The sequence below is a fragment of the Leptonychotes weddellii genome, chromosome 11, assembly GCF_054177405.1.
Source record: "Leptonychotes weddellii isolate Sample4059 chromosome 11, ASM5417740v2, whole genome shotgun sequence".
NCBI classification, from domain to species: Eukaryota; Metazoa; Chordata; class Mammalia; order Carnivora; family Phocidae; genus Leptonychotes; species Leptonychotes weddellii.
In genome coordinates this window covers 50623021-50638360 of record NC_138379.1, presented here as the reverse complement: position 1 = coordinate 50638360, position 15340 = coordinate 50623021, and the positions used below count along the sequence as shown (strand labels likewise).

General features: G+C 39.9%; 1 protein-coding gene across 1 annotated transcript; it reads right to left on the bottom strand.

Moving 5' to 3' along the window:
• Window positions 1-1691: 1691 nt before the first annotated feature.
• On the bottom strand, window positions 1692-15336 carry AQP11 (aquaporin 11). The gene is made up of 3 exons (XM_006739509.3): window positions 14399-15336; window positions 6263-6379; window positions 1692-4562 (listed from the first exon to the last, which is right to left on the bottom strand). Exons 1-3 carry the CDS (start codon window positions 15018-15020, stop codon window positions 4483-4485), a joined length of 819 nt encoding a protein of 272 aa, XP_006739572.1. The 5' UTR covers window positions 15021-15336; the 3' UTR covers window positions 1692-4482.
• Between the last annotated feature and the right edge of the window lie 4 nt (window positions 15337-15340).

Genomic DNA, 15340 nt, shown 5'->3' with positions numbered 1-15340 from the left:
GCCTTTAGGTCTAAAATAGGAAGCTGTGGTATGATTGATTGTTTTAATAGGATCACTCAAGCATTAGAACAGGAAGTTAACTGCAGTAACCTGGGCAAAAGTAAGTAAGTAAATGGAGGCTTGAACTAACCTGGGCTAGTTGGCCATAATGCAAAGTCTGAAAGCCTACTTACCCTAGAGAAACACAGGTACACAAGAAGCATTGCTTTAATAGTGACTAACTTCTAGTTATTCAGGTATTTCTAATACCATCAATAGACTGGATAAACTATGCAGTTTGAATTAACTAAAGCTGCATGTATCAGTTGAGTTATCAGACACCAAGTAGAGATGTCAAATATACAGATGGATACGGAGTTCCGGACAGTTGTACAAGCTGAAGATACAAATTTGGCAGTCACTAGGATATATTTGCTATAAGCTACAAGACTGGATAAAATTACCAAGAGAGTATAAATAGAAGAGAGCTCAGAGGACTAAGTCCTGGGAGACTATCATTTAGTTTGGGGAAAGGAGGAAGAACAAAAGAAACTGAGAAGGCAGGAATTTTGTGGAAGTGAAGTATTTTCAGGAGGGCATACAATCAGTTGTATCAAATGCTGCAGATAGATAAGGATGAGAACTTGCTTTAACAACATGGAAGTCATTGATGGCCTTGGCAAGAATTTGAGTGGAATGGTGGAGCTGAAGTCTTGATTAGAATGCTTCAAGAAGAAACAGGAAGAGTTGCCTGGGTAGCTCAATTGGTTAAGTGTCAGACTCTTGATTTCGGCTCAGGTCATGATCTCAGGGTTGTGATATTGAGCCCCATGTCAGGCTCCACGCTGGGTGTAGAGCCTGCTTAAGATTCTCTTTCTCTCTCTCCCTCTGTCCCTCCCCGCTCTCTAAAGAAATAATTTTAAAAAAGAAGAAACAGGAAAAGGAAAATAGAACTTCAGACTCCCAGCACATCTGCCTAACTCTTCCTGTGCCCCTAAGTTCTTACCTTTTCTCCTGCTACTATGAACGATCTAGCTTTGCCTCTGTCTGAGACCAACCCCTGTGTACTTGATTCTGTCTTCACTAGCCTAGTATAAAATACAGACCTGGGAAGTCTCCCCTCCCTCTTCTACATCGTCTGCTTTATCATTCCCTAGTGTATAAACGTGCCAGGATCTTTTCCATCTTAAAAAAAGATTCTTTCTTGACCGAATTTCCACCTTCACTGACTGTCCACATTTTCGTCCCATTACAGCCAAGCTCTGAAAGAACTGTCCTACTGCTATATCTCATTTTTGTTTCTACTTCATGTTCAGGTGCAGGCAAGAAATAAGCAGACAGTTGGGTTTAATCATACTGTGGTTAAGCCATGTGAGTATGATGAGATAAAAGAACAAGGGAGTAAAGATTCTCTGCAAGTGTGTAATTGAAGCTGCTTACAGAGAAAGAAGTACTTGAGAAGGGTGAGAGATGTGAAGAGGTGGTGATATCGGTGGACAGAAGTTCTCCACAGAGGTTGAAGGATTATTGGAGATGAGGTACTAGAGTGAGTGAGCTAGAAGGAGAGGTTAGTGGTTAGAGGTTTGAGATCATAGAAGAGTCTGAGTTACTTGTAATTAACAAGCTTAAGGTTATGACCAAAAGTTGTAGTTGAGGCAGAATAGAAGAAAAATAATTGAAAAGCCTTTCAAGTTCAGCCAATGAACTGAGAGGCCAAGACACTGGGATGATCATCTTTGTGGGTATTAAAATCCTCAAGAACTGTAACTGGAATGGTGTTGTAGAGGCTGAGAGTGAGACAGGAACTAAGTTCTTAAAGGACCAGGGGGAATTGAGGGCACTGTAGGGTAGAAAATTGCAGTAAGAAGTGCCCAGGTGGCAGAGGGCATGGTCTGAGGACAGGTTTTTAATGGAGGGAGCAGAGGTAAGCAGCCACGAGGAGAGAGGAACCTGTTCCACCTCCAGGCCCCATGGTATGAGGTGGTGTGGAGAGAACAGCTACCATTTCAGAGGGCTGCAGGGGAAGCACTGTCCTCTACAGTTGTAAATTCTGACACACTTAGAGGGCTGGGTGTTTTCACAAATTAATATTCATTTTTCTTGAACCAGAGAGTCTCATGTAATAGTAGTTGAAACACAGCTTCATGTTTGGAAGACACAGGGAGTGGCAGAGGGATCATTTAAAAGGGAACAACCTTTATTTTGTGTTGCTTGTGAGAGGATTCAGGCCTAGTACTGCCAGATCTTTGGTTTTTTCCCGAGAATCCAGAACTGGATTTTTGTGTGAAAAAGACTACAACACTAGCTTATTTACTTATTTTAAAATATTGTGCAGGCCAAATAAACTGTATTTAGCCACTGTCAAAATTTTATGAATTCTGCTTTTTAAAATAGAAAACTAGTATTTTTAAGTTCATGAGTCAAAGTCCATGATCCTCAGCCTGGCTGCCTTGTTGGGTAGCCTGCCACCGTTCAGTCCAGTCTGCAGGTGTAAAGGGAGTGACTATCACAAGCTGATCACCAAGCAGCACTTAAATTACCTGGCAATTTATCAGTTGTTTAATTATTATTACTCAAACAGATTTGATCTCACCCCATATTTTTTTACTTTCAATTCTAACCCTGATAATGGAATTTCCTTGGAAGAGAAATACACTTAACCTTATTTATAGCCAGAACTTTTTTTTTTTTTAAAGATTTTATTTATTTATTTGACACAGAGAGACACGGCGAGAGAGGGAACACAAGCAGGGGGAGTGGGAAAGGGAGAAGCAGGCTTCCAGCGGAGCAGGGAGCCCGATGCAGGGCTCGATCCCAGGACCCCGGGATCATGACCTGAGCTGAAGGCAGACGCTTAACGACTGAGCCACCCAGGTGCCCCTATAGCCAGAATGAAAAGTAGACCTCCTACAATAAAACAAAGCTTCTAATAGAAGAAAACTTAGAGGCTCTTTAAGCCCAACAAAACAAAACAAAAAACTAGTTAATTCCTAAGTAATTTTAACATTATAAAATCTTTTTTTTCAAGATTTTTTTTTTAAATGAGAAAGAGAAAGAGAGAGAGAGCATGAGAGGGGGGAGGGTCAGAAGGAGAAGCAGACTCCCCACTGAGCAGGGAGCCTGATGCGGGACTGGATCCCGGGACTCCAGGATCATGACCTGAGCTGAAGGCAGCTGCTTAACCAACTGAGCCACCCAGGCACCCCTAACATTATAAAATCTTTAATGTTGCTTCAAAATCTTCAATTTTACTTTAATCATAATGATGACCAAGAAGATTTTTTGTATTGAAACAGAAGTCTAAGGATGGTATTTGGCTCTTTTTGACCTCAGGGAAGCAAACCCCTCTGGACTTAGTGTCCTTATCTGTAAAATGGAGATTAAAAATCCATACTCTACCTACTACATAAGGTAGCTATTAGGATCAAATGAGAATGTGAAAAGCTTACCTCTTGACTTGGTACGGCTGCTTTGTTTTACTCTGTTAAGGAATAGCAACTTGCTGGATGCCTGGGTGGCTCAGTTGGTTAAGCAGCTGCCTTCAGCTCAGGTCATGATCCCAGGGTCCTGGGATCGAGCCCCGCATCGGGCTCCCCACTCAGCAGGGAGCCTGCTTCTCCCTCTCCCTCTGCCTGCCACTCCTCCTGCTTGTGCTCTCTCTCTCTGACAAATAAAAAAATAAAATCTTAAAAAAAAAAAAGGAATAACAACTTGCCTAAAGCTAGTGAGATTGTCTATTTAGAAAAAATATTTTAGAGTATATTTAAAATTTATGAACCCCTGAGTATGAGTGGATATATAATCTACTTCCAAAAGCAACTTTCCTGTTGATAAATGACACTGCTGATGGTATCATTGTGTGAGGTAGTGGCTGAAATGTACCCTTTCTGGGTCTGTAGGCATGACTGGTCATACTTTGGCTAAAAATCCTGTTCATTCAGGTGAGATTTGATACACTTTCTTTGATCCTACTATCACCTCCCTTTCCTTCTCACCCTGTGCTCCTTTTTTCATCAAAATTAATAATTATCACTTGAGATTCATATTTAAAGTAATGAGTCTTTTTTTTTAAGATTTATTTTTTTATTTAGAGAGAGAGCTGGGGGAGGGGCAGAGGGAAAGGGAGAGAGAATCCCAAGCAGACTCCTTGCTGAGCATGGAGCCTGACACAGAGCTCGATCTCATGACCCTGAGATCATGACCTGAGCCGAAACCAAGAGTTGGACGCTCAACCGACTGAGTCACCCAGGCACCCCTAATGAGTCTTTTCTAGCAACATTTAATACACACTCAAAAGAACAAGCCTTAACTGAGAAACACAGGATACCTCCTTTTCACAGTAATTAGTTTAAGTTCCAGTGATGACAACTACAAGGCAGCTTCCTCAGAGGAAGCTAAACATTGATGAGTCCAGTGCAGCCAGTATGTTGAATATGAGGTGATAAAATCTTTATCACATCCAGCTTGACTGTCCTGTAACTTAGTCTGAGTCTTTTGGAATAGTTACTCCTTTTTGTTAATTGTATGGTTGTTATACAGCCATGGAAGGAAAAAGCTGAACATCAAAATCATCAACAATATACCTGAAAGACAAAATAGAGTAAAATAAAAACAATCTAAAGAAGTTCATAATCACTCAGTGGCTATAATTTAAGATTATATACCTAGAGATTTGGAAAGCTATGTTTAAAAGAATTAGCTGCATCAATTCTACATGAAACACATGGATATTTTTTAATGTAACATTCTCACATTTTTCTTCAACCATGAATCCTTAAAAACATATGTATCTGGTAAAACCAGAAGGACCTAAACAGTGAATTGGAAGGATAAATAGATCGGGAGTTCTAGTTCTGGCTCCATTACTGACTTGCTGAGTGAGAAACTCTAGATTTAGGTCTCCATTTGCTCTTCTCTAAAAGATCAACACTGTGTCCCTCCATGCCTCAGAGATGTATGTACTGGGAGAATAAGGCAATTGAAAGCACTCTTGAGTTTTCATTTGGAATGATCAAACATTACTTTCTCCCTTCTCTTTTTTTTCATCAGTCACAATATTAATAGCTTTTAGAGCTGTACCAAGCAAAATGTCTAAAGCAAAATTTCAGTCAGTGCTGAAATTTTATATCAGATAGAAAATATGTGGGGCACCTGAGTGTCTCAGTCGGGTCTCAGTCAGTTGAGTGTCCAACTGTTGATTTCAGCTCAGGTCAAAATCTCATGGTCCTGGGATCAAGCCCTGTGTTGGGCTCCGTGCTTGGTGCAGAGTCTGCTTGAGATTCTCTCTCCCCTTCTCTCTCTGCCCCTCCCCCAGCTCTTTCTCTCCCTCTCTCTCTCAAATACATAAAATCTTTTTTTAAAGAAAATAGGTTTAAAAAAAGGAGTCATATATTAGTAAATCTTTATTTTTGAGGTCACAAGAAGATAAATCTAGCATGTGGCTATTGGTTAATTTTTCAGTGGGGAAATAGGGCTAGAGGAGACAGCCACAGGGCTCAAATCACTGTCTTGAAAGGGATGTCTGCAATAATTAATATTTTTATTTTAACATATTTAGGCTTAAAGCTCTAAATTAGTTTAAACTCAGATTAAGAATGAGTTTCTGTCACATGCAGATTTGATATTTTTTTACTCCTATTTGGTAACAGGAAACCTTAAGGTTTGACTAGGAAATGCCTTTGAAAGAGAAGTCTGTTTTGCAACCAGAGGCTTTAAATGAAAAAAAAAAAAAAGTCAAACAACCTGTATGTTAACTGACCCACAAGATTTGACATTTTCTTTATAAAAAAAGTAAGAGGAGTTTTATATATCTGAGCCAGATAGAAATAACAGGAATGAAATTGTGGATAATTTTTAAACTACACTTATTACAGTTATCCATTGTTTCATGAGATGCTCTTTTGCAAAATGAGTCAAATGAGCTAAACAGTATTTTATCTGGAACTCACAAATTTGAAAAAAGAAACTCCCTTTAGCAAGAAAGATATTTTTTTTTTTAATGGAAGGAATCACTCCTCAGTTTTTTGGTCCATATATCTGAGGGTTTCTTAAAATGGTATCATGCCTGAAACTGACTACCCTTAACTAGATAATTTTATTTCTTTGAAGAAAAAAGTTTTAAAGGATACTGCACAAATAAAGTGTTATTTCAGGTATATTAACTACCTTTTTCATTTTCTTTTTTGTACCTATTCTGGCTTTGGAAATTGACATGTTACAGTGACATTTCCTATCATTTTAAGATACCCTAATCTTGTAATCATATTAATAAAAATATGCTTACCTAAAGAAGGAGCGAGCCAGTATACTATAAAAAATCGAAGGAATGCTTCATCAAAACACTTGAAATGTAGTGAAAGTGCCAAAGCTGGATTAAATACAGCTCCTGTTAGACTTCCTCCTGTAATACATTTTAAGCAGAGTGATACCAAACCATGTATTTTACATTTTCTTGTAACTGGAAATAAAGGGGTTACTGGATGTGACTACTTTGTTTTAGGTATTTAAGTATTCTTATGCTATAATCTTCCTTTGCAGAATCACCTGGCATGTTATAGAATATAAAGGTAGATTATAATGTGCTAGGACATTAAGAGTTTTAATCCAGTGCTTTTCCTATATATTATTGAATGCACATTTGAAAGTTAATCTGTTCTATTATTGCTCCTACAAGTTTACAAAACAGGAGATTTGGCTGCCCATCTTAACATTCATCAATTTAAATGAATAAATAATAATGAAAATACATTTAAAGTGTATACAATACCCCAGGATCATCGTGGGCTTAAGTACACCTTTGTGTTGAAAACAAAAGTAAAATGGACCAAAGTATTATCACTGACTCCATTTTTACTTGTCAACAGAGAGAGCCCTGAAGAAGGGACTGTGAATGGCATGTGAATTATGTCTCAATAAAGTGGCTACAAAAATTTTTAAATAAAAAAAGTGATCGTGTATAGTTGTGAAAGGTAAGCACAATTTCTAACTGTTGATTGCTTTTCAGGACTCATGGTCCAGCTCTGAACCCAGGTTCTCTCTCTGACATGGAGCCTAGGAGTTTAGTTCTGGCCACACAAGCAAGTAAGGAAAAGCAGAGGAGGCTGGACTTCCTTTCCAATGGTACCAGAACTGTGGCTCAGCTTTTTAGAACACACCCTAAAATATTCCTGAGATAGTGACATTTCTATTACTTCTTCCATGTAGAAGCTTGGGCATACACATCTGCCTCTGACTCAGCTACAGAGATATATCCCGAGATCTTCATAAATTTTACCTTGACATATGCCTCTATAGCATGCTGTCTTCGTAAAATACAGTAAAATTGGAAATTAAGCAACCCTTTCATAAGATTTCACTAATGAGATGTCACACTTGATAGGCTGCACTGAAGCTGTGTTGAGATGAAGGTGTTGAGCAGTGAACTAAGTTCACTCCATGGCTAAGAGTTTTTTCTAGCACACAGGCCTTACAGAGTGATTCATATTCATGTCTCAGCAATTATAAATGATACCACATCATGGACCTTCAGAATAACTCTTTTTTTTTTTTAAGATTTTATTTATTTACTTGACAGAGAGATAGAACAAGTAGGCAGAGAGGCAGGCAGAGGGAGAGGGAGAAGCAGGCTCCCCGCTGAGCGGGGAGCCCGATGCGGGGCTCGATCCCAGGACCCTGGGATCATGACCTGAGCCGAAGGCAGCCGCTTAACCGACTGAGCCACCCAGGCGCCCCCAGAATCACTCTTGAATAGTCAATCCTGGAATGTTAAACCTGCAACTGCCAAGGACAAACAGAACTGTTTGGTTGGCAGGTAGTCACTTCAGTTCAATAAAAGAATTGAGTTCCTACATAGTAGACACCATGGGCAAAAGATAAGGACTTACACAGGTCTTTACAATACAATGTAATATGTGCTATGATAGTACAAGTGACCTGTGCTTTTTTTTTTTTTTTGACATGTATAAGTAAAAATAGACTGAACCATTGCTCTCATAATTAGTTTACTTTGGTGTTCCTATTAGGCCTTTGCTATTTCCATTAGGTCTAAGAACACTGTCCACCAGTCTTACACCATCCTAAAATTCAAACTTCTTTACTCACCTTATCTTCTAATCCTCACATCTCCAATTCTGCTAAGTGTGATGTTGTGGTAGCTCCTCCTCCCACCTTCCCCTCTTGAATATGGACTGGCTTTGCAATTTACATTGACAAATAGAATGTAGCAGAAGTGATGCTATGCCAGTTCTGAACATGACAAGTGACACTGAGTGAATTCTAGGTTCAGGTCTCAAAAAACCCATTAGCTTCCACTTTTTGCTTTCTTGGAACAGTGCCCTGACCATGTAAGTGAGCTGGTCTAGGCTGCTGGAAGATAAGAGGCCACATGGAGGAGAATTGAGGCATCTTAGATGACAGTTGCCACTGGACACATGAGTGAAGACACCTTACCTTTTCCAGCCCCACCAACTGTCCAGCTATATTATATGGTCTCAGAGGAATTTCCTATCTGACCCACAGAATCATGAAAAACTATCAATTATGATTTTAAGCTATAGTTAGCTGATACACGGGGCACCTGGGTGGCTCATTTGGTTAAGCATCTGCCTTCGACTCAGGTCATGATCTTAGGGTCCTGGGATCAGGCCCTGTGTTGGGCTCCTGGCTCAGCAGGGAGTCTGCTTCTCCCTCTACCCCTCCTGCTCATGCTCCCTTTCTCTCTTGCTCTCCCTCTCTCAAATAAATAGATAAAATCTTTAAAAAAAAAAAAAAAGCTGATCTAGAAATTCATATCAGGAGTGGGTTCTGTGCCAACAGAAGCCCAGGGGGTTCCTAGGTGGCGTAGTCGGTTAAGCATGCGACTCTTGGTTTTGGCTCAGATCATGATCTCAGGGTCTTGAGGTAGAGCCCCATGTCAGGCTCTGCACTCAGCATGGAGCCTGCTTGGGATTCTCTCTCCCTACCCCCTCTACCCCTCCTGCATATATGCACACGTGGGCTCGCTCTCTCAAATAAATAAATCTTAAAAAAAAAAAAAAAAGTCCAAAGCATGTTGCTTCGGCTTTTGACATTTTAGATTATATAGCTCTTTGTTGGGGGCTGTCCTATGCATTGTGGGATGTTTAACAGCATCCTTGGTCCTTAACCACTAGATGCCAGCAAGTTCATCTCCCCTACCATTGTTAACAACCAAAAATGTCTCCACACATTGCTGAATGTCCCCTGGGGCGAAGTGTGGGGGGGTTCCTGTTGAAAACCAGAACTACTGAGTTGTAGAGAACTACTGATACTTGTATACAAGTAGACATATGCAATGTTGTTTATAGTAGCAAAGAACTGGGGAAAACCTGACTGTCCCTAAGAAGATAGCTAAATAAAGAAGCTTATTAATTTGGAATAACATTCAATATTTTGAAATAATGAGAGAAATCTCTTTACTAATTAACATTGGTAGGTCTCCAAGATACCACTGAACAACTACTACCACCAAGAAAAGCAAACTGCAAAAAGTAAGATATGATACCTTTTATGTTAACATGAACATACCTGAACAATAGTTTCTTTAGGGTCTTATCTATATGTATAATAACATAAAGAGTTTGGAAGGACACACACATGCATGTGCAGAGGACTACCCTGGTGGGAAGATTAGACAGAGAAGGAGAAAGGACAGGCATGGAGGATGGCAGTCAAAAGGCACTTATGGTCTCATTGGTAGTGTTTTAATTTTTAACAAAAAGAGTACGTTCATGCATTGTGTAATTAAACATGAATTATTTAAAAAGTAAGAATCATCTACTAGGCACAGGACTAACAAAATATCTTTGAAAAATATTATTTATTGACATCCGAAGGGGAAAAGACATAATAATATATGTCCAAGAAGAGATACCAATGCGAAGACAGAGCGGGCTGATTGTCAAGAGTCTTACAGGATAGCAGGAACTTGGCGAGATTACCACAGTTAAAGACTGTTTCAAAGTCCAAGTTCCAAATCTGGCAATTCTAGATGCTAATGTTACTCAATACTCCTAAAGGAAATCAAATTCTCTGGGACAGAATGACACTAGTTAAAATCATAAGACTCCTGTATAAGCCAGAATGTTAATTAATTTAGAGTGGAGGCTAGCCCTTGTTCCAGTGACTAGAATATTTGTGCCAGGTACTATGCTAACTTGAAATACGTTACTCTATTCCTCATAATGGTCTTAAGAGAGAGATAGTATTATTCTCCACTTTAAATATGAGGAAATGAGGCCTAAATTGAGTATCTCTTCTAAGGGTACAGTACAACTCTAAACCTGTGCACTTAGCTACTATATTAATAAATCAATGTTCTGGACCTTTGTTTGAAGCAATTTTTCATTTGTAAATGAGTATCTATTTCATATAGTTATTACATTAAAAGCAAATGTATGTAAAGGACTTAGTTCCCTTCTCCTTTGACAAATAATCTTACCTATGTTCTTCGTGATTTAGAAGGATGCCAAAAACTGAATGGAATAATGAAATGAAGTAAAAATACTACAGTTTCTTCAGACAGTTTATTAGGCTTATTTTGAAAGCCCTTAGACATAAAATATAAAATGTCCAGATACATATTATTTTTTTTCTACATGATTTTTTAAAGTTATTATGAGTATTTGATTTGTAACAGGTGATACAATGCTAAGACCTGGTTACATGTTATAATGAATAAAATAACTTTAATTTCTGTATTCATAAAGCTTACTGTCTGTTGGAAGAAGACATCAGAAGACAAGTGTATAATTAAAAATTCTACAAAGGAAATGAACAGGTGCAATAATAAAAACAACTTACCTAGATGTATAAAATAACAGATTTTTTTCAGTGTCTACCGTTGACCCTTGAACAAGGTGGGTTGAGATGCACAGGTCCACTTATATGCAAATTTTTTTTTTTTTTTAAATACCATACAGTACTGTAAATGTATTTTCTCATGATTTTTTTTTTTTTAAGATTTTATTTATTTATTTGACAGAAAGAGACATAGCGAGAGCAGGAACACAGGGGGAGTGGAGAGAGAGAAGCAGGATTCCACCGAGCAGGGAGCCCAATGCGGGGCTCGATCCCAGGACCCTGGGATCATGACCTGAGCCGAAGGCAGATGCTTAACGACTGAGCCACCCAGGCGCCCCTATGATTTTCTTAACATTTTTTCCTCTAACTTACTTTATTGTAAGAATACAGTATATAGTACATACAACATACAAAATATGTGTTAATCAACTGTTAACAGTAAGGCTTCCAGTCAACAGTAGGCTATTAGTTAAGTTTTGAGGGAATCAAAAGTTATAAATGGATTTTTGACTGTGTAGGGGCTCAGTGCCCCTAACCCTTGCATTGTTCAAGGGTCAACTGTAATTAAAAATGAATGCAGGGGCCCCTGGGTGGCGCAATCGGTTGAACGGTCCGACTCTTGGTGTCTGCTCAGGTTGTGATCTCAGAGTCCCGAGATGGAGCCCCTCATTGGCTCCACGCTCAGTGCAGAATCTGTTAAAGTTTCTCTCTCCCTCCCTCTGCCCCTCCCCACTCTCTCTCTAAAATAAATAAATCTTTTTTAAAAATGAATGCAGTTCCCTCTTACCCTGTTCATTGAGCCAAATTCTCCCAAAACCTAAATTAAGGATATTTGCTTGAAATCTGCATTAATAGTTTTATAGCTCTAACATGTTAATAAATTACATCCTAGCATGCAACCATGTCAAATCAGTACCAACAGTACCTTAGAAGTTAAAAACAAAAGACATATCAAAGTAACTTCTAATGAGACTTGATTTAGCTAACCCTTCCCCCTGCCTTTCCTCCCCTATCCATTCTTAAATCCTTCCTACAAAAGCTTTACCTCTCTCTGATATAACAGAAATTCAATCACTCCCAAGACAGTTTATTCTATCTGGAACAACTCTGGTCTAAAGTTATGACATATCCACAGAAAATAATGCAGAGTTATGGCTTACTGTATCATTACCCAAAGTATGTTCTCTTCTGCTACATACTCCTAGACAAAAGGATTCCATAAGTTTGAAAAACTGTTCCACATTCTCCTTTTGGGGTTTCACAATATACAGCAGCTTAGAAAAGGCTCTGTAAAGTTTTAACATTAGAAAATCTGTTTAATCCAGTGTTTGCCAGACTTACTTGGCAAAAGAATCCTTTTGCAACTTAATTTTTTTAAATTATGGTAAAGTATATGACATAAAACTTGCCATTTAAACCATTTTCCAGTGTATATTCAGTGGCATTAATTACATTCACAGTGTTCAACTATCACCACAATTTCCAAAACTTTTCCATCACCCCAAACAGAAACTCTGTATGCTGTACCCATTAAAGGATAAGTCCCTACTCTTCCCTACCTCCTAACCCCTGGTAATATCTATTATACTTTCTGACTCTATGAATTTGCCTATTCTGGATTTTTTACATAAGTGGAGTCCTGCAACATTTGTTCATCCATGTTGTAGTATTTATCAGAACTTAATTCCTTTCATGGCTGAATAATGTTCACTTGTATGTACATATTTTTGTTACTTTTGAGGAGTGCAGTGTAGAAATGCTGATAATGAAATGAGAATAAGCTTTAGTGTCAGTTTGAACCATGATTCCAGCACATTCTAGCCGTGTGACCTTGGACAAGTCATTTCACGTTTGTGAGCCTCACTTTACTTAAAATGGGAGTAATGTATTCATTAGTGAGGTTTTTAAAAATTTTTTTATTGTTATGTTAATCCCCATACATTACATCATTAGTTTTAGATGTAGTGTTCCATGATTTATTGTTTGTGCATAACACCCAGTGCTCCCTGCAGAACGTGCCCTCCTCAATACCCATCACCAGGCTAACTCATCCTCCCACCCCATTAGTGAGTTTTTTTAAGGATTAACTAAGATAACTCATATAAATTTCCTATGTGCTTATTAGTATACTGCTCAATGAATACTCTTACCTCCCTTACATTGACAGAAAAGGAAGATCATAATAGTATCAATTTCTGTAACAGTAGTAATCCACAATTGTCTATTAGGTTCTGCCCCGGCAAACAGTCTCCAGCACTGATACTGCACCCATTAGCCATGTGTGGCTATTGACCACTTGAAATGTAGCTATTGCAACTGAGGAACCAAGTATTTAATTTTAGTTAATTTAAATCTGAATAACCACATGTAGCCAGTGGCTTCCGAATTGTCCAGCACAAGTCTGGATGAGAGCAGTGGTTCTCAACTCCGGTTTCATACTGGGATTACCTGGGAAACTTTAAAATACACCATTAATTATGTAAGTACAGAGCTAAACTGTGGCATAACTTTTTGCAAGGATGATTATCTTCACATATGGGGCACGTTTCTGCTTTAGCCCAAACCTAAAACTCTAATAAATAAGCAACTATTCACCAAACCCTCAAATATACATAAATCCTTTCCTCTCTTCTCTACCCTTTATTTCCATCTGTGTCTACACAAAGAATACTACTAGATCTAACGGATGGAAAATGGATTGGAAAGTCATTTTTATCCTGGGAAGTCAAGCAAATGTTTAGAAGCCTTTATTTTGAGGTTTACTTCTACTTATAGTTTCACTTTCAGTGGGCAGAAGATAGACCGTTACCACTAATTTCCTTTTATTAGATTCCTGCCTCTAAAACATTTTATATAGTCCCAGTGAAGCTACTTTGTTGCATTTAAAATGACATATTTCATCATTAAACTTTTGTTTTTTGGATTTCCTTGTCCCGTTTAGGATTTCCAGGGTATCCACTGCATCTGAGATCTGTCAAAATAAACCAATGGTTTGCAAGAAATCAACAGATTTCTCCAGTTACTTGTTTTAAAAAGCATCTTTAATTTCAAGCAAGTTTTAATTTTAAAACACATCTTTTGTGATAGGCCACTTAAAAGTTCATTTATAATTCAAGATGAATTAAGGAAACAAGAAATGACTTTAATTTTGTAGAAAAAGAACTAAGCAACAAAAACTACCAAATTTCTACTCCTCCCTCTTACTATTAACCAATCATGTAGCCTGTGCTTTAAATTGAAAGGCACTTTTTAAACCCATGATCATTTTTCAGGTTGGCATGAGGAAAGAAGTAGCTGATATCTTTTCTCTCTACCATTAAAACAATCCCTTTGTAGGATATTTGAACCCTTGGCAATATTTCACAATATCTCAGTTTCAGCACAGAAATGGCTCCTGTTGCTGAGGGTTCAAAACACTGAATGGAGGATCTGTATGTCTGCACTATTGGTAAAGAACAGGCTGCAAAACAGTTAGAATAATGGGGATACCAGTATTGACATCGCAGAAGTGTAGGGGTTTCAAATGTATCTTGGTAAAGAACTTAGCGCCTCGGGTCATAGAGGCTTCGGACGTGCCAAGTGTTTTGTGGGAATAACAAACCTGCGTAGACCAAAAAGGTGATGAGTGCTGCCAGCAGGTGGATATGAAGCTTGGTTCGGATCTCCTGGAAGTGCAGCAAAGCGCTGTGGAAGATAAAGGAGCAGATGGCTTCTGTGATGACCGCTTTGGGCAAGTCGACTTGAATAGGATTCCTGCAAGCGAAGGTCCTCTCGTTGAGGTGATACTTGGTCAGCCCCAGGCTCCACAGGGCGCTTATGCAGTACCTGCTGCACAGGGCACCAATCAGCTGAGCCAACAGCCTAATCGCACCCGTCTCGGGGGACATTCCCCCCAGCAACATATGCATCATCACGCCGCACGGGTTGCTAGAGGTGCCCACCAGAGTCAGGCCATGCACCAACGAGAAGAAGTAGATTAGCGTCAGCGGCCAGGTGGGGTGCGCGGGCTCCTGCTCGCTCAGCAGTTGCAGCTCATGGGTGCAGCAGCAGAGCTGGAAGGTGGCCAGAAACTCCAAGACGAAGGTGTGGGCCATCAAGAACCTGTGCAGCTGCTGCCGGGTGACCACGCGGGCCAGCCCCATGAACAGCACGAGCAATAGCATCAGCCCCAGCGAGGTGCAGGTGTCCTGCACCTCGGGCCAGAGGCCCCGCAGCGCCGTCATGGTTCGCTCCCGGCCAGACTAGACTGCCTGCTTGACTCAAGTAGAGGCAGCGTCAGGGTAGGAGTCCCAAGTCCTCAGTCTGCAGCCCCACCCCTCCTCCCGCCCCGGGGGCGGACCGACTCGAGGCGAGCTGGAGGTCCCTGGGCGTCACGGGAGGACTCCTCCCCCCCCTCCCCGGCGCGGAGCTAAGGTGTTGGGACCAGAGCTGGGGAGGAGAGGAGGGGAAGGGCGGCAAGGGAAGCTCTGCTAGGGGATACCGGCTAAAGGGCCAAGAGTCAGCGAGAGTCGGACGCACACACGTCCCCGCCGCCTCCCTGAGC